At 46.7% G+C, this 21556-nt stretch overlaps 2 protein-coding genes across 8 annotated transcripts in view; both read right to left on the reverse strand.

The window, feature by feature from the left end:
• Nucleotides 1–4436, reverse strand: part of WDR19 (WD repeat domain 19) — a 134127-nt gene extending 129691 nt beyond the window's left edge. For all 3 annotated transcript variants that reach the window (XR_007773558.1, XM_050947369.1, XM_050947368.1), the window contains exon 1: nt 4375–4436. Coding sequence is in view for 2 of the 3 variants with exons in the window: in XM_050947369.1 (XP_050803326.1) it covers nt 4375–4380 (6 nt within the window). In the remaining variant the exon portion in view is untranslated. The remainder of the gene's footprint in view (nt 1–4374) is intronic.
• Nucleotides 4437–11951: 7515 nt separating this feature from the next.
• Nucleotides 11952–21556, reverse strand: part of KLHL5 (kelch like family member 5) — a 145120-nt gene continuing 135515 nt past the window's right edge. For all 5 annotated transcript variants that reach the window (XM_050947615.1, XM_050947612.1, XM_050947614.1 and 2 more), the window contains 2 exons: nt 15745–15916; nt 11952–13719 (listed from right to left, as the gene is read on the reverse strand). In XM_050947615.1, the coding sequence (XP_050803572.1) occupies nt 13663–13719; nt 15745–15916 (229 nt within the window). In that variant the 3' untranslated portion in view covers nt 11952–13662. The remainder of the gene's footprint in view (nt 13720–15744; nt 15917–21556) is intronic.

The raw sequence follows: 21556 nt of genomic DNA on the forward strand, positions 1-21556 counted from the left end.
AGCCAGTTAGCGACAGGTGTGAGAATACTGACTGTGTTTTAAAGCACGGAGTCAGTGCTGTCTCTGTTGCAAACAATACTGCTTCTGTAAAATCTTGCATTTAAACTTCACAGAGATGATCTTGGGAGCCCAGCCTCCCTCTTTGTTATCGGCGGCAGAAAGGCTGCCCAGAATTAGAAAGCAGCCCTGAAGAACGAAGTAGGACTTTCTCCATGAGGTTATGATGCACTCCGCTGCCAAGAATCAGGAATTGAAGGAGTGGCGGGACACCGAGAAGAGGACCAAAAGGAGAACACAGCACACCAGAAAGAAGCCACGGAGTAGCTCTTAAATGTTATGGAGTGCCAAGCGGACACGCTCCAGGTGATACTAACTCTCAAACTGAGCGGCTCCACGCTCATCCTCCCCTGCAGCTGCTATCGCAAAACTCTTTCCCATGCATTCCCCCTCTCCCCCCACGCACACACACCGCCAACACACTCTTATCAACCTTCTGGCTCCACTCTCTGCAGCATTCCACTCTTCCTTCCTCACAGTCCAGCACTGGGGACTCCCCCTACCCACTGCACTCACCACCCATCCCTCTGCAGTTTGGCCCTGCTAAAGTACAGCACCCGCTGCATTGTACTCCAAAGGAGATGGCAGGGTATGATCCCTTACTTACACAAATCTGTACCTGTCCTGGGACACCTCCTCTTCTTGAGACATTCTCCTCCCCTATTCCCCCTCCCTGTTCATTAATTTTTTCATTTTGACTCTTTCTTCTGGTTGTTGTCTTTTAATAAAATAATTGTGTGTTTGAGAGCAATCTTTATTCTATTAAGTCACACAATCAGTACATATTACTGTGGCTCTTTGGCAATCTACACTGGTAAATTCTGGCTCCTTCTCAGGCTCAGGTTGGCCACCCCGTATTAAGTGAAAGCAAAAAGAGAACTGCAAAACAACATACAATTATGTTAAGGCCCCTTCTTGCATCTTGTGCACCAATCACCTCCTAGCATTACCAGCACTGCACTCCTGAGCATAGCAACAAATATTAGTGGCTTTCAGCTTCAAACTGTTGCCTCAAGGCATCCCTGATCCTTATGGCCCTGTGCTGTGCCCCTTTAATAGCCCTGGTCTCTGGATGCTCAAACTCAACTTCTAGGCACTGAGCCTCTGTGGTCCAGCGCTGAGTGAAGCTTTCACCCTTCACAAATATTATGAAGCATACAGCACACGGCTATAAGCATAGGAATATTGTCATCGGCCACGTCCAGCTTCCCATGAAGGCATTGCCAGCGGGCTTTTAAATGGCCAAATGCACACTCAATAGTCATTCTGCACTTGCTCAGCCTGTTGTTGAACCACACCTTGCTGCTGTCAAGTTGCCCCATGTATGGCTTCATAAGCCACGGCATTACGGGGTAGGCGGGGTCTTCCAAGATCACAATGGGCATTTCGACTTCTCCTACGGCGATCTTCTCGTCTGAGAAGAAAGTCCCTGCTTGCAGCTTCTTGAACAGGCCAGTGTTGCGAAAGATGAATGCATCATGGACCTTTCCAGAGCAGCCTGCGTCAATGTCTGTGAAACGTCCATGGTGATCCACAAGCATCTGGAGAACCATTTAGAAATACCCCTTCCAATTAATGTACTCGGTGGTAGGTGGCGTGGTGCCAGAATTGGAATGTGTGTGCCATCTATCGCCTCTCTGCAGTTAGGGAAGCCCATTTGTGGAAAGCCTCCACAATGTCATGCATATTGCCCAGAGTCAGTCTTTTGGAGCAGGATGCTATTAATGGCCCTGCACATTTCCATCAACATGACTCCAATGGTCAACTTTCCCACTCTGAACTGGTTAGCAACCAATCAGTAGCAGTCTGGACTAGCCAGCTTCCACAGTGCAATCGCCAGGCGCTTCTCCAGTGAGAGGGCAGCTCTCATTCTCGAGAGCTTGTGCCGCAGGGCTGGGGAGAGCTCATCACATAGTTCCATGAATGTGCGTTTTCTCACCCGAAAGTTCTGCAGCCACTGCTCATCACCCCCGACATGCATCATGATGTGATCCCATTACTCAGTGCTTGTTTCCCAAGCCCAAAAGTGGCATTCCACTGTGATCAGCACCTCCGTGACTGCCACAAGCAATCTTGTGTCATAGCTACTACGCGTGACAAGATCAATGTCGCACTCCTCTTGCCTTTGTAGTTTAAGGAATAACTCCACTGCCACTTGTGACATATTGGTCAGAGCAAGCAGCATACTGGTCAGCAGTTTGGGATCCATTCCTGCAGCCCTTAAGAGGCAAGGGAGTGCAGTACACAAATCAAATGCAGACAGAAGCACAGGGACTGATAGGATGCGAAGCAATGCATCATAGGGCATTCGGACTGGACCCAGGATGACCCGCAACCCCCTCCGCCTTCCCACAAGTCTTAGTGGCAAAAGAGAAAGAGGTGCTCTGTGGTATAGCTGCCCAGAATGCATCACTTTGAATAGCGCTGCAAATGAACACACATGCGCAGGCAGCTGTCAGTCTGCACAAACAACACTGGTTTTCCTTTTGTGCTTTCTGACCAACACTGTAACTATGCAAGTGTAGATGTTCCTTAAGCCTCTCTGCCTCAATTTTCCATCTGTAAAACAAAAATAACAGTATAACCTACTTCACGTGGCTGTTGAGAGAATAAATAGACTAGAGATGGTGAGGTGCTCAGATACTTTAATGATGGAGACCAACTATCTAAGGCATCTAGATAAGACAGACCAGACTTGTTCTAAGATAACCAATAAGTAAAGTCTCTCTCAGAAGTCACAGATTTTGTGACTTCTGCAGTGGCCGGTGCAGCTGGCTCTGGGGCTGCCTGAGCAGATCAGGCAGCCCAGGAGTCACCTTCACCAGCTGCTGCTGGGGCAGTTTGGGTGTGTGAGGGGCCTCAGGAGTTGGGGCGGCACTTACTTAGGGGCGAGGAGGGAGCACTCCCTGGAAGCGGCTAGCATGTCCCTGCAGCTCCTAGATGGAGGAGCTAGGTGGCTCCATGCACTGCCCGCACCCGCAGATGATGCCCCTGCAGCTCCCATTGGCTGCAGTTCCCAGGCAATGGCAGGGGCAGCACGCGGAGCCACCTGGCATTCCCTGCCCCTAGGAGCTGCAGGGACATACCGGTCGGAGCCCGACGGGGAGCCTTGCCAGCCTCGCCAACCCTCCCCACCCAGAGCACCCACGGCCCCTTCGGGCCACTCCCCTCCCCAAAATTTAGTCAGGGGTTACAAGTCATGGACAGGTCAGAGGCTGTGAATTTTTGTTTACTGCCTGTGACCTGTCCATGACTTTTACTAAAAATACCCGAGACTAAAACATAGCCTTACCAATAAGGTTATGCAATCTATCAGCTGATGTCTATATATCATATATTCTGCTGCTACAACAAACACTGACATGGAAGGTTAATTAAATAAGCCACATTTAAAAAAACTAGTAAGGGAAAAATATTAGTGGGAGTGTGGACAAATTCCAGGCCTTTGTGATCTTTCAGCCTTCGGTCATGCGAGCAGCCAACTTTAAATCAACCAATACACAATCATAATCTAGAATCTGCCATCCCTATTTACCCTTTCTCAACACAGCAACACGCAAACCTTCACTGAAATGAAGTCAGGAAATTAGTCTGTGGAATTCATTGCCACGGGATGTCCCTGGGTCCCTGCACTTAGCAGGACTGGGCATTTTTTTGGCTACTGAGAGCGTCCAGTTATACTAGATAAGACTAAAAACTCCGGCCAGGTTTGGAAGTGATAAATACCCTCATGCTACAGGGCAGAGGCTAGACCTATACAGCCGGGATTCAGGAAGAAGATTCCCCGCCGCTGGGCAGGTTACTCCCTCACTGCCCACTTCAGGGGTTCCTGCAGCTTCCTCTGCAGCGTCTCTTCCTGTGGGAGAGGTCCGGGGCCGAAACGCCCCTCTTGCGCTCCCTCCCAGGCCGTTCCCCAACGCCCCACACAGCAGAGCGGGCCGCCATTCCCTGCTGCCCCCCGCAGGAGCGAGCCCCCACCAGCCCCCTTTGCCGCTCACCCCGCCCAGCGACTCTCGCTCTCCCGCTGCTCTGCGGCAGCCCCCGCCCCTCGGCTCACCGCTGCCCTCCAGGGCAGGGCACGTCAGCGTGTCCGCGGGGCCGCCCCGCTCCCACGTCTGCTCCAGGTCACCCCGCTCTACCTCCCACGCGCCGCAGCCCCCGCTGGGGTGGGCCCCGGGCCGGGCTGTCTGATCACCAGGCCCCTCAGCCTCCACAGCGGCCAACTGCCCCCACGCCAGAGCAGCTCCGGCAGCTGGAGGGCGCCCGGTCCCCAGTGAGCCCCACCCCCGCCCCAATAACGGCATTTTTAAACTTTACCTTCATCTTCTCGCCAGGGCCTCCCGAGTCAATGTTTCATGTGCGCATGCGCTGCCACTCCGCGGGCAGACGGGGAGCGCGACCCCTCCGGCTAACAGCGTCCCGGTCACCCAGGAGATCTTGGGGGTGGGGGCCAAGGGAAGAGCTTCTGGCGCCACGACCAATCATAGCGAGGAGGCGGGGCTGAGCCGGAAACCGATCTGAGCTCGGCAGCCGCCAGCGGCTTCCGAGCCCGCCCCGCCCACCAAGTGAGCGAGCCGCTGGGGGCGGGGGGAGGTGGCAAAGCCTACGGAACAGCGGGACTCAGGATGGAGCCCCTGGCCGTGGCCTCCTGCGGCAACGCCAGCGCCCGTCACGCTAGTAGGGGGACCGTGCCGGGCTGCTGGAGCCTGGCTTGTCAGCGGCCGCTTTCCGGGCGTGTCTCAGTGGCTGCCGGAGGCAGCGGCCGAGTCGGGCTTGTGGGGCCTGGGAGCTGATCCCAGCCTCAGTCGCGCGTTCCTGGAGCCGCAGGGGCAGCAGCGCTTCTCTAGGGTAAGGGGGCCACCCTGCAAGCCGGTGGCCTCAGCCTGCGTGAGACGGGGGCAGGCTCGTGGGGCGGATGCAGTGCCCCGCTGGCTCCCCACCCTCGGCCTCCGCCGCCATTCCGCGAGCGTTTGTTCCTGCAGGCCCGGTGTGCGTGTCACGTTACAAATGCCGTTGGCAAGCCACAGCCCTGAGGCGCTTACAGTGTAAACCAGACAGATCGCAGCAGGGGTGGCAGAGGGTTACAGCTGCAGCAAGGCTTGCTGGAAGTACAAGATCTAGGGCTGCTGCTCTTGCTGTCTACTGCCTCCTGGAGGTGACTGTGCTTGCCTTAAAGCACAGTTGCCAACTTTCACCTGGTAAATAAGCATCCGGATGTTCACAATAAACTAAAAAGCAAGCTAATCCCATTTCAAAATGAGGCCAAAACAAGCCAATCGCTATGAAGCCCAACACCCTATGTGACTAGATCTTCTTGGGTGCACCCTTGACTCTCTCCCCTGCCGTGCCCCTGCTTGTTCCCCCTTGCCAGGAACTGATTTAAAAAAAAAAAAAAGCAACAAGCTACAAGCCAAAAAAGCAACCCAGAAGCCAATTAAATAAAAAGCCTAATTTCTGCATTTTTTTCATGGGTGTGGCATGTCTGCTTGAAAGCCAAGCACGTTTTGTGCTGAGCATGGCAGCCCAGCCACTTGTTAGCATGACCTATATGCTCTCCTGCAGGCAAAGAACAGCTACATGGGAGACCTTACAGCAGCACAAGTGTAGCATACAGCTGTGCTGCTGTAAGGCCCATAGTGTAGATATAGCCTTGTACAGCTTCTTTAGGTTGAAGCAGGAACAGAGAATGTAAACAATTATTTGGTTTTAGGGCTCCACACTTTGCTCCTTGTGTGTGCCTTATCCTCCTTTGGCAGCTGCAGGGCTAGGGGGGCAAGAGAGGCCCCCCCCCAACCTGAGTGGTGCTGCATCCACACACCCCTCCTGTTTGCCCAGTCACAACAGCCAAAGTGGGGAGCCAGGTCCACCCCCAGCATGGGTGCAGTTTGGGGGTAGGTCAGGGAAGTGGTGTCCCCCCAACTGCAAACATCAGGCAGGTGCAGAATTTGCCCCCCATGCCGTCCCATTGGCCTGAGTGGAGCTGCCTACCCAAATATACAAGTCAAACTACACATATGGGCTTGGGGCAGGAGTCAAGCCTGTGGTTTGGGCTGAATGCAGTCTAAGCTCATTCTCACTCCACCTCTCACTTCACCTTTCCTTTGGTGTTAAATTGTTGGGGGACAGTCATCTTAGTTTCAGATTTTGGCCTAGACCCTCTAAAACCTCTGTGCAGTCCTGATCAACTGACTCCTTGTCCCTCCTTACTCCTGTGGGCATTCTGTTTCAAAAAATTAGAAGTTCTGTGCATAATATTTTAAAATGCTGAAAATTTATTTTTCAAATAAATGTGGAGGGTCCAGCATGGCATTGGGAAGCACAAGTCACTAGCTGCACAGAGGTCGGTGATCATGGTCCAGCTCCTCATCCCACCCAGGATACGGACTCAGCAGTGAGGCTGCACCCAACCCTGACACAGCACAAGACCAGGCCTGCCCCAGAAATATCCCAGAACCCTGCCCTTCTATCTGTAGCAGGTGTGGGCAGGCAGGCAGGCTCAGCCCAGCAGGATGTGTGTGTGGAGGGGCTTTGTGTGTGTGTGTGTGTGGGGGGAGATCCAGGTGTGGGTTGCGAGGGTTCTGGATGGGGCAATCTGGGTGCGGGCCACACAGTGGGGGATCTGGGTGTGGGGGGGATCTGGATGCACAGGGGCTTGTTGGGGGGTTCTGGGTGCAACAGTAATGGGAGTCTGCAGGGGGAGTCCAGTGAAGATGGCTGGTGCTCAGCAGGGTGGGAGTGGGGGGGGGGGGATAGAGCTCAGCAGGGGGGTCTGGGTGTGGGGAGTCCAGATGTTGGGGAATAGGGTTCAGTGGGATTGGGATCCAGGTGCAGCTGGTTGGGGCTCAATAGAGTGGGGATCTGGGTGCAAGTGGCTCATCGGGATGGTCCAGGTGCAGGGGAGTGGGGCATGTCAGGGAGGTTCCGGGTGTGGGGGGTGAGGCTTGGCAGGCAGATCTGGGTATGCGGGAGTCTGGATGGAAGAGAGAACAGCTCTCTGTATAGTGATCCCTCCCCCTGTGGAGCAATGGGCGCACAAAGTGCTGTGGCGGGGCACATGGAGTTTGCAGAGCTTCCTACAGCCAGGGGGAAAATCTAGGGGTGGGTCTGACCCAGACTTGGGTGCCATGCAGGGGAAGAGGAAGTCCCATCCTCCAGGACTAGCAGCTGAGCCCAGCACAGGGTAGGAGCCACCAGCAGTGTCTTCCCCAGTTGCGCCCCCACCAGGGGTGGCTCTAGGTATTTTGCCGCCCCAAGCACGGCAGGCAGGCTGCCTTCGGCGGCTTGCCTGCGGAAGGTCCCCGATCCTGCGGATTCAGCGCAACGCCTGCGGGAGGTCCGCTGAAGCTGCGGGACCAGTGGACCCTCTTCAGGTATGCCGCCAAAGGGAACCTGCCTGCCACCCTCGCAGCAACCAGCAGAGTGCCCCCGCAGCTTGCCACCCTAAGCATGCGCTTGGCGTGCTGGTGCCTGGAGCTACCCCTGGCTCCCACCCCATAGTGATTTACCTCGCTTCTGGCTGCCCTGGACACCTGAAACATACTGCTGGGGAGGGTCACGTGACTGCTTTTGGATGGATAGCTCACATCAATAAAGGACAGACATAGCAGAGATAGGCAACACTCCCCTCCATCCATCTGTTCTGGAGCATTAATGGGGAAGGCAACTGGCCAACTCCAGCTTCACAGCAGTGAGTACTTCCCCCTATATAAAGGGAATTTCCTGTGGGCTACTTGCTGCTAAAATTCTGCCCATTTGTATTGCCTGAGCAGCACAAGGGCTAAATCTCACTTGTGAATCTGGTCCTAACAGGTTTGAAATCATTGCTATTCCAAAGCTATCTACACTTCAGCAGCTCTGGAAAGAAGCCAGGATGCAGCCAGAATGGACAAAAGCAATAGCTAGAGATGATTGAGTTCTTCTGAGCACTCATAACTCACACTGATATTGACCCACATTTCTTGCACTAATCCTCAAGATATTGTGCCTTAGTAATCATTCTTTTATCTGTAAAATACTGAACATGATTCCACTCTGAGCATTTCAGTGCTGCACCTGCATTAGGCAGAGAAATGTTGAGTATGCTGTCTTCAGAGCATGCTTAGTAAATAAAGGCCAAACTTTAATTCTAAACTAACGTTTCAGGAGGGTAGTGCACAACGCTAGCACTAGACTAATGGATGGGTGTAGACAGGGCTGGGCTGGCGCAACTCATTAGGGTGTTAACATTTGGGGAGCGGCACAAGAATGATACTGTTTTACAAGTACGTGAGCCCGCTTGACAAGTTTTATTGTCCTTGGGTCTGGCTTCCATCCCCTCTCCAACTGTTGCAGCTGTTTGGAGGTGCCTGCCTTCCACGCCTTCCTCATTCACACCTCATTCATTCAACAGAGCGACTGATTATGGGGTGGGAGGAAATCTTAGTCTATTCTTAGCAAAGAGACATTTTTCTTCTATCTTATTCTATCCTTAGGGGCTATAACATTATACCAAGGGCAATGCAAAGTTTCTACATTAGGCTTTGATACAAAGTTTCATGAAAACAGAGGTCACACATGGGTAGACCCACTACAAGGTTATATGAAGAGGCACAATGTAAAGTCATATGAAAATTATCAGAGATTTATCTACAGAAGCTTATCATTGGGGAATCATGGGAGGCTGGCTGGCTGGCCCTGCTGCTCTCCCGTTCTACAGGAACAGAGGTGACTCTAGGTACCAGAGCCATCAATCCATCACCTCTCTCCAGTGCACCATTCAGTCCTCCACACGTTTTATAAGCATACTCTCTACTCCAATATTCAAGTCATTAATGAAAATATTGAATAGTACTAGACAAGACAGGCCCCTACATGACCCCAACTAGATACGTCCCTTCTCTCCTTGCCCCGAGTTTGATAGCAAATCATTGAAAACTATTCCAAGTATTGTCTTTCAACCAGTTGTGCACCCATTTTATAGTAATTTCATTAGACCACATTTAGTTGGATTATGAGAATGTGATGTGAGACTGTATCAAAAGCTGTATTAAAATCAAGATATATTGGGTCTACAGCTTCTCCCCATCCACTAGGCCAGTAGTCAAAGAAGGAAATAGTTTGTCATGATGTGTTCATAAGAAATCCATGTTGGCTATTACTTCTAACTCTATTATCCTCCTGTGATGGTTGGATCACAGAAATCCCCTTGGGGCTGCCGACTGATGTGCCAAGACTACTTCTGCCCCTGCTTTCCCTGCCAGCTTGGGACTCCAGCATCCTGTCTTGTTGAGACAGACATGCCAGTCTGCTCCAACACAGACCCAGGGTTTGAACCACGTGCCCCAAAGCTGCAGACTTAACTGAAAGCAACTTAAGAAGTGTTCCTGTCTTTAACACTCAGATGCCCAACTCCCAGTGGGGAACAAACCCCTGATAAATCCGTTTTACCCTGGCAACTTGAACACATCTAACTTATGTAAATAATAAACATTTCTTTCCCTATTTTGGCTTGTGTTTCTTCCTCATTGTTAATATTATGTTAAGCGTCTGATCACAATTTTTTTAGTGAAGGTAAACCAAATAAGCATTAAACACCTCAGCCTTCTTGATGTCATCCAATATTACCTCTCCATCACTGTAAATAGGTCCTCTATGTTTTCCTTTGTCTTTCTCTCACTCCTTATGTATTTATAGAATCTCTTCTTACTTCCTTTAATATCCCTTGCTAGATGTAACTCTTTTTGTGTCAAAGCTTTCTGATTTTGTCCCCTTGTTTGTACTATTATTTTGTATTCATCCATAGCAATTTGTCCACGTGTGCACTGTTTGTAGGATTTCTTCCCTAAAGAGCTCCTGATGCCGACATACTGACCTCTTACTAGTCTTCCTATATCTTCCACAATCACAATAGTTTGTTGTTGGGCCTTCAATATTGTTTCCTTGAGAAACCTCCAGCTTGTACTGAACTGCTTTCTCCCTTAGATTTCCTTTCTATAGGACCTTACTTATCAGTTCCAAGTTTGTAAAAGCCTGCTTTTTAGAAATCCATTGACCTTATTCCAATTTTCTCACTCCATGATTCTAAGCGAAGTAAGAAGTCTTTCATTTCATGATCACTTTCAAATTGCCTTCCACCTTCAGATTTGCAACCAATTCCTCCCTGTTAATTAGAATCAAGTCTAAAATGTCTGTCCCCCTGGTTACTTCCTCCACTTTCTGAAACAAGTCATGGCCCCCAGTACAGTCCAAGAACTTACTGGACGTTGTATCCATTAACTACCCAAACAAAGTGCCCCATGACTACAAGGTCTTGTGTTTTGGGTATCTATTTGTTCTTGAAATATTTTATGCATCTCTTCTTCCTGATATGGTGGTCTATAGCAGACCCCTTCTTTTTCCCCTTTTATTTTCAACTTTCAACATATCTCAACTTTCAGCTGGTCTGCCTCTCACCACCTTTTGGACTTCAGGCCAAGTGCATATATTCTTGATTTATAATACAATACCTCCTTCCTTTCTCCCCTGACTGTCCTTTCTGAACAATCTATACCCCTCTACCAATTTTCCAGTCATGAGTTTTATCCCACCAAGTCTCTTTGATGCCTGCTGAGTCACAATTTAGTTTATGGACTAATACTTCCAGTTCTTCCTGTTTATGCCCCATACTCCTTGCATTTGTGAATACACATCTAAGATGTTGAGCCGATTCCTCCACTGTTATCTTATCTGTTGCTCCTATGATCCTGTTGTACTTTTCCATCCCACACCCCCTTTAGTTTTCGGTTAAGGTAATTTTTTTACACCTACCTGTGGACTTTTTGTCACCTGCTCCCTTTGAACCTAGTTTAAAGCTCTGCTCACTAGGTTGGTGAGTTGGTGCACAAAGATGCTCTCCCCTCGTTGGTTAGGTAGACAACATCTCTTCCCAGCAGTCCTCCTTCCTGGAACAGCATTTTGTGGTTGAGGAAATGAAAGCCCTCCTGTCAACACCATCTATGGAGCCATGCATTCATCTCCAGGAAGCACATGACAATGCCTGGGCCCTTACCCTCACTTCATGAGTTCCACAGAGAAAGTGCTATGTAAGAACATCGGAACTGATCTAATGATCTGTCCAGCCCTGTATCCCTGATCCCTGATGACAGCTGGTACCCAATGCTTCAGAGAAAGATGCAAGAAACTTCAGAGCAGTCAATTATGGAGTAATTTACCCATACAGAATAAGGGAAGAGTATATGTGGTTACTGATTTTGATATAGGCTAATGCAAGCACAAATGTCAACTGGCTGTAGTTAGCATCTTTCTCTAGTGTCTCATTAGAGACACCAAGGATTGAATGGGCATGAACTATCCTGTCATCCCTAGAGGTGGTTCCTCCAACAAAAAATTTAAGCACATAGGCATTGACAAGGTAGTGAATAGACTTGCATGGTTGCTGCCTATGCTATATCTGTATTGTGAAAAAGAGGAATTTAGTCCCTAGGTTTGTCATTCCAACACTTCAGATGAAAGCCAAAGTCACTTGGCTAACAGGATAGTCCCATTTAAAAAGGTGGTGTGCAAGAGATGGAGGTATGAAGAGCATGGTCCTCTTGGAATACCTAAGAGTTTTGTTTATGGTGACGATAAATTACAATGAAGAACAACTAAAAATGTTTGATAGAGATAGAGGAGATGTTTTTGTAAAAATAGAAGTCCAACATTATGAGTTTCAAAAAAATAATGTAAAGCAGCTGAAATAAATCTGTTTTAAATGTGCTAATCGAAGCATAAAATGTTTGTATTACAAATTGCACAAAAATTAGGCACTAAACCATCAAATGGAAATCGTACTTTAAAAGATTTTAACAGTATTCAATTTATACTAAACAATGATCACCAGTGTACACTGAAAGATAAAATAATGAATCAAAACATTACAGATTTCATCACAAAGTTTTACTGCTCAGTAATTTCTTTTAAAACAATAAATAGTTAATTGAGCATTAACATTCACATTTGTATTTAAACATTACAAATGTACAAAGATTTTGGGTATCAGACATTTAGAACTTACTTTCACAAACACTCAGTGAGCCCACATCTTCACATTTTCCATTACAAATAAACATAATCATGTATTATACTGTTTGAAAACATAAGAAAAAAGGCACAGGAAAAGCAAATTCCTCACAAAACTTTCAGAGAACATTTGGAATGTCCACACAATTCTGTGTAAGGAACTATAACAATCAAATAAAAAAGGCAAATTATAAAGTATCTCAAAGGAAGTTCACTATAATGTTAAATAATGTAACTAATTGGGTCTGATCCTGTGAAGTACTATTAATCTTATGCAAGGTGTTGAACATCCTCAACTGAGGACAGTTAGCATCTTGTAGGCTCGAAACCTTTATTTGTTGAAATAACATAGGAAAAACAGCACAAGTGTTTCATTTCACCTTATAAAACTGTACTCTTCAAATTAGTGCAAATCTCCAATTTAAATGCAGTTTAGAACAATTATCATAGATCTTTTTTAACCTTCATGTAATGGAATGCTTAGGAGTTTCCAAAGCACTCATTAACTTCTGCTGGGTCACTTTTAATCACACTTCAGATCTCTCTCACTTAAATTTATTTTAAAAGGAAAAACTCACAAAGAGTAGTTACAATCAAGTGTAAATAATGAGAGATGGAATTAAGTAAAGAAATATGCTGCATGTTACATAAAACCTTTAAAAATCCAGAGTATACTGGATGCAGCATAACTCCTGCAGAAAGTATTAAGTGGCAGATTTCTCTTAGCATAATAAAAAGATTATTTAAAATAAGGCTTTGGTTAAATAAAAAAATTGCTAAACCTCAGTTATGGTGAAAAAAGTGCAACATAGTCACCAAATATATACCTTCATCTCCAAGGCAAGAAATATGCCTGCCATTTACAACTGATTTGCATTGGTTTGTCTGTCTGAACTAAAAATAATAACCTACATAGCTGCAGCAAAACACCTTCAGTATAGGCAAATCAAATATCTAGGGCCTGATCCTGCAACATCTTATGCCCACTGATATCAGTGGGACTACTTCTGTGAATAGTCACTCTCATGCATGTTTGCAAGATCAGGGTCCTTAATCTGTAACATTCAATTATTTTAGAATAGACTCACTCAGTTTCTTAGCATTTTCTAATAAGAAAGTACACCTCTACCCTGATATAATGCAACCTGATATAACACAAACTTGGATATAACGTGGTAAAGCAGTGCTCTGGGGGATGGGGCTGCGCGCTCCAGCTGATCAAAGCAAGTTCGATATAACACAGTTTCACCTATAACATGGTAAGATTTTTGGCTACTGAGGACAGCATTATATCGAGGTAGAGGTGTATTTGTTGGCAATCAACTGGCCTCAGTACAATACCTTACAAATACAGTTCTTGTATGTATATGGTAACATAAGGTAATTTTTTTTAAAAGTGCTTATTATTGGTCCATTCAAAATTGTTTACCTGTATGCTATCTTAAGATCAAACACTTAGCTCTGAAGAAAACACACAGTACCTCTGTTTACTGGTAACGTATTAATTCACTTGAGAAAAACGTAGTGAGTCTATGGAAGAGACTAGTATCTTCATATACAAAATAATTAGAGTTTTACAGTCACAACACATGCTCCAGCTCTTCCTAGGCACAAGGGTGCAACCTATAACAAAAACCAAAAAAAGGACTGACGAGCTATGTTTATAAAATAAATATAATCGACTTTATTAAAAAAACAGATTTTCAAAACTGATAATGTACCACAGTAGTTAAGGTTGTAATGTCATATTTGTAGGTGCTTTGTAACCTGACTTTAAAAATTAACAAAATAGGCTGAAGATTTGCATAAAAATGCTCAGAGAAACAGCAATACTTTCTTCTGCAGGACCAAATTCTGCTCTCTCTAAAGTCAATGGCACACTCCATAAACAGTACTCTTCACAGTAAAATAATATTTATTTGAATGTTTAAAAAATCAAGTATTTTTATTATATTTTAAAATGAGATTATCATCTAACACTGTTCTTCTAAGTATAGCAGTACTTGGTACTGGGCCTTCATTTCATTGCTATGCAACAATCCTAATCCTGTAGATGACATTGAACAATATGCAGCATTGCTCATAGATTTGATAGAGCCAAGAAAAGTCATTGCACACTGCAAATAGCTTGTATTGTGCAGGTCTTTTCATGCAACTTTAACACAGCTCCTGATCACCTGACAAATGCTTTCAAGCAGCACTTGGAGGTTTGTGCATGAAGGAGAAAGTAGGGCAGACTTGAAGTCTATTCACCAGATGCTCATATACCATGATGATAATCATGGTACAAGTATAGTATCTAGATAAAATAGATGCCAAGATGAGCTTATCAGACAAATCAAATCAGCCTTGATAAGAGGGACCTGATAATAGGCAGCAAGAGAACTAAATGGGGCCCTACAAAAATTTTTTTTAAATCTTATTTTGTTTTAAAAAGAAAACTAGAGGACACGTTCTTGTACTTATTTTCATCTATTTTTTTTAAATATCTTTGTTTCATCATACTGCACTATCCATGCTGAATACACAATCTTCTTGATACTGGCCAAGATTTTCAAACATAGGAAAATGGGAGCTGATGGGTGCTCAGCACTTCTGAAAAATCAGATAATTGATTTAGGCACCTAACTTTAAACTTTTATTTTTGAAAATTGTGGTCTCTGTCCTTCTGCTATACCCCTACTGTCTTGTAATCTCATTACAGGTAAGCTCCTTAAGGCATGTACTTTATCTTTTTTCTTTACTTGGAGGCATCAAGCACACTTTTGGCATCACTAACATAAATAATACCATATACCGTATATACTTGTTCATAAGCTGAATTTTTTTTAGTAAAAAAGGGAAGCACCAGAGAAGGGGGTCGGCTTATGAACGGATATAGAGAGGGAGAGGTGAGACACAGCCCCTCTCTCCAACAGAGGGAGCAAGAAGAGGCAGCACAGACAACAGAGACAGAAGGGAAGAGGCAGGGCCAGAGTCTGTCTGCTTCTGGCCATGCTGCTCTCCCCCCAGCCTCTGAAGCAGCTGTAGCTCCTGGGTTGGCAGGCTGGAGCTGTGCTACTCAGCCCTGCCCCACAGAGCGGCCTGTGGCCGCACCGCCCGGCCCTCCACAGCACACTGTGGCCATGCCACCCGGCCCAGCCCACTGGAACATGCTGCGGCCTTGCCACCGGGTCTGGCCCGCAGGAGCAGGCTGCGGCCACGCTGCCAAGCCTGCCGGAGCAGCTCCAGCCAGGTCAGAGACATCCTCCCCTGGCCCTCCCTAGATAAGGTGAGAAAGGATGGGATGGGAAGAGTGTGGGGGTCCCGGGCTGGGATGGGGACATGTGGGGGGTGGTCACAAGGATTACTCCCCTGACTCCCAGCTTCTCCCCCCAAAAAAAATTTCCCCACCAGTTGCTATCCCATCCCATCAGGGTAAGCAGCTGGCACGCTGGGACACTTTGTTTACTTAGGTTTACCTCCGTGCCTGTGGACACTCGAGGTAAACAAACCATCTCGGCCCGCCAGCGGCTTATTCTGATGACCTGGGAGTCAAAGTTTGCCAACCCCCGAATTCCATTTTTACTTATCCATCTTGGGGGGTTTGGTTTATAAACGAACCAGCTTCTGATCGAGTATATATGGTAATTTAATTAGAAACCGTACCTGTGTCCACTCATTCGTTTGGGGATCATAAGACTCCACTGTATTAAGATAGGTTTGCCCATCATATCCTCCAACAGCATACAACTTGTCACCAAGGAGACACACTCCCACTGCATCTCTGCTCATGCTCATGGAGGCCACTGCAGTCCACACATCTGTTTTTGGATCATACCTGAAAGATAATTTTTGTAAAAGTCTAATACTGTTGCCTAAAATTCCATTAAAAATACTGAAATTGACTCTCAAGGTACTAGAATCAGTAAAGGAGTATTCTCTCTTCGGGTGTGAAATTAAAAGGATTTCTTACTTGTTTAAATCTTTCCCTTAAAAGCAGCATCTGGTTAATCATTTCACTGAGGCTGTACAGTCACATATAGAAACAGAAAAAGATACCTAGCACTGTTAACAATACTGTACATAACTTCATTTAGCAGTATATATGAATCATTTGTTAAAGAGTTATTTGAATTATCATCTTGTAAAGTTTCTATTATAAGCTAAATAGGAAAGGGTAAAGTAGCACAGCAATCAAGACACTTAAAATAGAAAAAATTAAGTCCTTTTTAGAAGTTATTTAACAATCTATGACTAGAATAAGCTTTTTGATAACTTTACCAGTTCATCTTTTCACTAAGTTCACAATCCTGCAAACTGGACCATGTAACTTGGAGTAGCTTGTGTGATCGGGGTCCAAGTAATCTCCGGCCTATGTTCATCTTTTTTAGCTTTTACATAATAGATACAATTTTATTTTAATTTTTTCTTATAATTTTCCCCTCTTTTATGACCAAACATGCTCTGCTCCAGAATCAAGTTCTGCTGCCAGACTTTGTTAGAGTTTAGTGCTCTCTTCACCTTACAGACAGACAACTATTAAATCCCAAATCACATACAGAGTAATACAGTGTTGCTGAGGAGATTCATTGGACAAGTAAGTTGATCACTGCTTTTTGCAATAACTATAATTTATAGAAAAAAATGTCAACATGGCAAAATTCTTCTGCAGCAATTTACAGAACTTTTCTTGCCATAAACCGGTGTCATTAGGATCAAACACAATAGTAGACAGGTGATACACTGAAAACACCTCAGTTAAATTTGAATCTAGAGTATATCTACAGTCTTTAACAGATAGGTCAGGAATTAAATTGGAGAGTCCAAACTTGTCTTTTAAAAACTTGGTTTTGACTCAATCTGTAAATGTCTCCTTTTCAGATTAGCCAGCGTAGTTACAAGCAGGGCCAGATCCAGCTTTTTTGCCACCTGAAGTGGTGAAGGGGCAAAATGAAAAAAAAAGATAAAGCTGCGATCAGCGGGACTTCTACTGCACCACTTCATTCTTCGGTGGTAATTCGGCGGCCAGTCCTTCCCTCCAAGAGGGACGGAGAGATCTGCCTCCGAATTGCCGCCGAAGACCCGGATGTGCCGCCCCTTTCCATTGGTCACCCCAAGCACCTGCTTCCTGTGCTGGTGCCTGGAGCTGGCCCTGGTTACAAGACACAATGCCAAGAAAACAAACAAATTTCTTGAGGGAATCACATTAATAAAATGCTTTTAAGGCACAGGACTATCAAAAGAAAATCTCTTTCTCACTAAGAAGGTATCCAAAACCACGAAAGTGAGTTTGGGGGATGAAATTGGTGTTGATTTCTTTGCATGAGATGCAAAGATGTAATGAGTTTTAAGTGTCTTTCTGGCACCTTTTTCTTTAGTGCAGCAGGTCTCTGTTGGAAGCACACATCTTATTCATGTTTTTGGAGGGACCAGAGTGCCCCAAAACACTCTAATTTTTTGGGTGGTGGCAGCTTTACCAGGTCCAAGCTGGTAACTAAGCTTGGAGGTTTTCATGCTAACCCCCATATTTTGGACGCTAAGGTCCAAATCTGGGAATAGGTTATGACATGAGTGGCAGCGTTTGTGGGAAAGATAGAATCCAGAAGCCAGTAGGAATATTATATTTTTCTTTTCTCTGCTAGAGGCTTTTAAGCAGAGAGAAACAGTTTGGTTTTAAAGGGAACCGGAGAGAATTTTTTTTCTTTCTCTGCTCTCTCTTGCAGTTTCTGGCTTGCATATTAAGCAAGGAACCATTAAGGAGCTATTAAGGGTCTTTTGTGACAATAGCACTCCCATTGAGAGTCATTACCAGCACAATATACATGCAAATAAAGTGGTTTTTCTGGTTTACTTTACATTGAAAAGATTAGCTAGAGGAAGAAAGGGAAAAAGGCACTGTTGCTAGGCAGACCCCAGGAGGCAACAGAGCCTGCAGTTCAGACAATAAACACCAGAGGGCACCCCAACACAAGAAAACAGGAACCATGACTTCCAAGGAAAAAAGGGGGGCAGAAGAACAAATCGAAGAAGCTGAACACAGGCGACAACTGGAAAAAAGACAAAAAGAGGTGGCGCTGAAAGAAAAGGAAGAAAGCATCAAACTGGCAGCCTACAAAAGAGAACAAGCAGCCAAAGAGGCAGCCCACAAAAGAAAACTAGAAGAAGAAGAGGTGGCCCACCGAAGGAAACAAGAAGAAGAAGAGGCGGCCCACCGCCGAGACATGGAAAAACAACAAAAAGAAATGGAAAAACAACAAAAAGAAAGTGAAGAGAGGGAAAAACAGAGAAAACATGAACTGGAATTAGAAAAGGCTAAGCAACAAAACCCCGCCAATCCTAATAACCCTTCGCCAATTATGGTTCCACATCACAGAAAATTTCCCACCTACAAGGCAGGTGATGACACTGAGGCCTTCTTGGAAAATTCTGAAAGAGCCTGTCTTGGGTACAGCATCCCTGAAAACCAGTACATGGTAGAATTGAGGCCACAGCTCAGTGGACCTTTAGCAGAGGTGGCAGCTGAAATGCCTAAGGAGAACATGAACGACTATAAACTTTTTCAAACCAAGGCCAGATACAGAATGGGGATAACCCCGGATCATGCCTGTCGGCGTTTCAGAACCCAAAAGTGGAAACCAGATGTGTCATTTCCCAAACACGCCTACTACGTTGGGAAAAATTATGAGGCCTGGATATCAGGACACAATGTTAAATCCTTGGAAGAACTGCACCTCCTCATACAAATGGAGCAGTTCTTGGATGGTGTTCCTGAGGACATAACACGGTACATACAAGATGGAAAACCCAAAAATCTCACCGAGGCGGGGGAGATTGGAGCCAGATGGATGGAAGTGGCAGAAAGCAAGAAAGCTACTGTCAAGGGGAACGAATACCCCAGAGGGCACACCGACCATAAACCCTACAACTGAGGACAGCCAAAGACCCCACATACAACCAAAGTAAAGCCACTGACGCCCTATTCTTCCACCTCAACAGTCTCCAGTAACTCACCTCGACCCAGTGACCCATCAGACGGAAGATGCTTTAAGTGTAATGAACGGGGACATATCAAGGCCAACTGCCCAAAGACCACCAACCGAGTGCAGTTCATTACACCATCATCACACCAAAGATCCCCAGGCCCAGATGCCTCTCAAATACCCTTGGAGCAAAGGGAAAATTTGAGAGTGGGCGGAAAGAAGGTTACTGCGTGGAGAGACACAGGGGCACAAGTGTCAGTTATCCACCAATCCTTCGTAGACCCCAAATTCATCAACCCAAAGGCCAAAGTGACAATTTACCCCTTCATGTCACAAGCTGTAGACTTGCCTACAGCTGAACTGCCTGTCCAGTACAAAGGCTGGTCAGGAATGTGGACTTTTGCAGTCTATGACAACTATCCCATCTCCATGCTACTGGGGGAAGACTTGGCCAACCAGGTGAAGCGGGCCAAGAGAGTGGGAATGGTTACACGTAGCCAAACCAGGCAAGCTTCCAAACCCATTCCTGTTCCTGAGCCGTCCACAGACGCCCCGTCTGTGTTGCCAGAGACCCAGACAGAGGTAGTGGACCCGGATTCCATGCCAACCACTGAAACAGCCACAGCACCTCCAGTCCCAGGCCCGGAACTGGAACAGCAACCAGCACCAGCAATTGCAACCACATCTTCAAACTCAACGCCAGAGGGCACCAGCGAGCCAGAACTGGCAGAAGCAACAGACAGCCATACCCAAAAGACTCAGCCAGAGCCTGAAATACCCTCAGGTGCACCAGCGGGGAGCGGTTCACCAGCAACGGAAACAACCCCATCACCTACATCGCTTCCAGAGGGACCAAGCCCAAGTCCACAGTCTGAGGAAGAACTTGTGACCCCAGTCTCAAGGGAACAGTTCCAGACTGAGCAGGAAGCAGATGACAGTCTTCAGAAAGCTTGGGCGGCGGCACAGAGCACCCCACCGCCTCTCAGCTCTTCTAATCGATCCCGGTTTGTTATAGACCAAGGACTTTTATACAAGGAGATTCTTTCTGGTGGACACCGGGAAGAATGGCAGCCGCAAAAACAGTTGGTGGTTCCAACTAAATACCGGGGGAAGCTCTTAAGCTTAGCCCATGATCATCCCAGTGGCCATGCTGGGGTGAACAGAACCAAGGACCGGTTGGGGAAGTCCTTCCACTGGGAGGGGATGAGCAAGGATGTTGCCAAGTATGTCCGGTCTTGTGAGGTATGCCAAAGAGTGGGCAAACCCCAAGACCAGGTCAAGGCCCCTCTCCAGCCACTCCCCATAATTGAGGTCCCATTTCAGCGAGTAGCTGTGGATATTCTGGGTCCTTTCTCAAAAAAGACGCCCAGAGGAAAGCAGTACGTACTGACTTTCGTGGACTTTGCTACCCGATGGCCGGAAGCTGTAGCTCTAGGCAACACCAGGGCTAACACTGTGTGCCTGGCCCTAACAGACATTTTTGCCAGGGTAGGTTGGCCCTCCGACATCCTTACTGATTCAGGATCTAATTTCCTGGCAGGGACCATGCAAAAACTGTGGGAAACTCATGGGGTGAACCACTTGGTTGCCACCCCGTACCACCATCAAACCAATGGCCTGGTGGAAAGGTTTAATGGAACTTTGGGGGCCATGATACGTAAATTTGTCAACAAACACTCCAATAATTGGGACCTAGTGTTGCAGCAGTTGCTGTTTGCCTACAGGGCTGTACCACATCCCAGTTTAGGGTTTTCATCGTTTGAACTTGTGTATGGTCACGAGGTTAAGGGGCCATTACAGTTGGTGAAGCAGCAATGGGAAGGATTTATGCCTTCTCCAGGGACTAACATTCTGGACTTTGTAAGCAACCTACAAAACACCCTCCGACACTCTTTAGCCCTTGCTAAAGAAAACCTAAGGGATGCTCAGGAAGAGCAAAAGCCCTGGTATGACAAACATACCAGAGAACATTCCTTCAAGGTAGGAGACCAGGTTATGGTCTTGAAGGCGCAACAGGCCCATAAGATGGAAGCATCATGGGAAGGGCCGTTCACAGTCCAAGAGCGCCTGGGAACTGTGAACTACCTCATAGCATTTCCCAATTCCTCACTAAAGCCCAGAGTGTACCATGTTAATTCTCTCAAGCCTTTCTATTCCAGAGACTTACAGGTTTGTCAGTTTACAGTCCAGGGAGATGATGCTGAGTGGCCTGACGGTGTCTACTACGACGGGAAAAAAGACGGTGGCGTGGAAGAGGTGAACCTCTCAACCACCCTGGAACGTCTGCAGCGGCGACAAATCAAGGAGCTGTGCACTAGCTTCGCCCCATTGTTCTCAGCCACCCCAGGACGGACTGAACGGGCATACCACTCCATTGACACAGGTAATGCTCATCCCATTAGAACCCCACCCTACCGGGTGTCTCCTCATGCCCAAGCTGCTATAGAACGGGAGATCCAGAACATGCTACAGATGGGTATAATCCGCTCATCTACCAG

This window comes from Gopherus flavomarginatus, chromosome 3 (assembly GCF_025201925.1).
Source record: "Gopherus flavomarginatus isolate rGopFla2 chromosome 3, rGopFla2.mat.asm, whole genome shotgun sequence".
Taxonomy (NCBI): domain Eukaryota; kingdom Metazoa; phylum Chordata; order Testudines; family Testudinidae; genus Gopherus; species Gopherus flavomarginatus.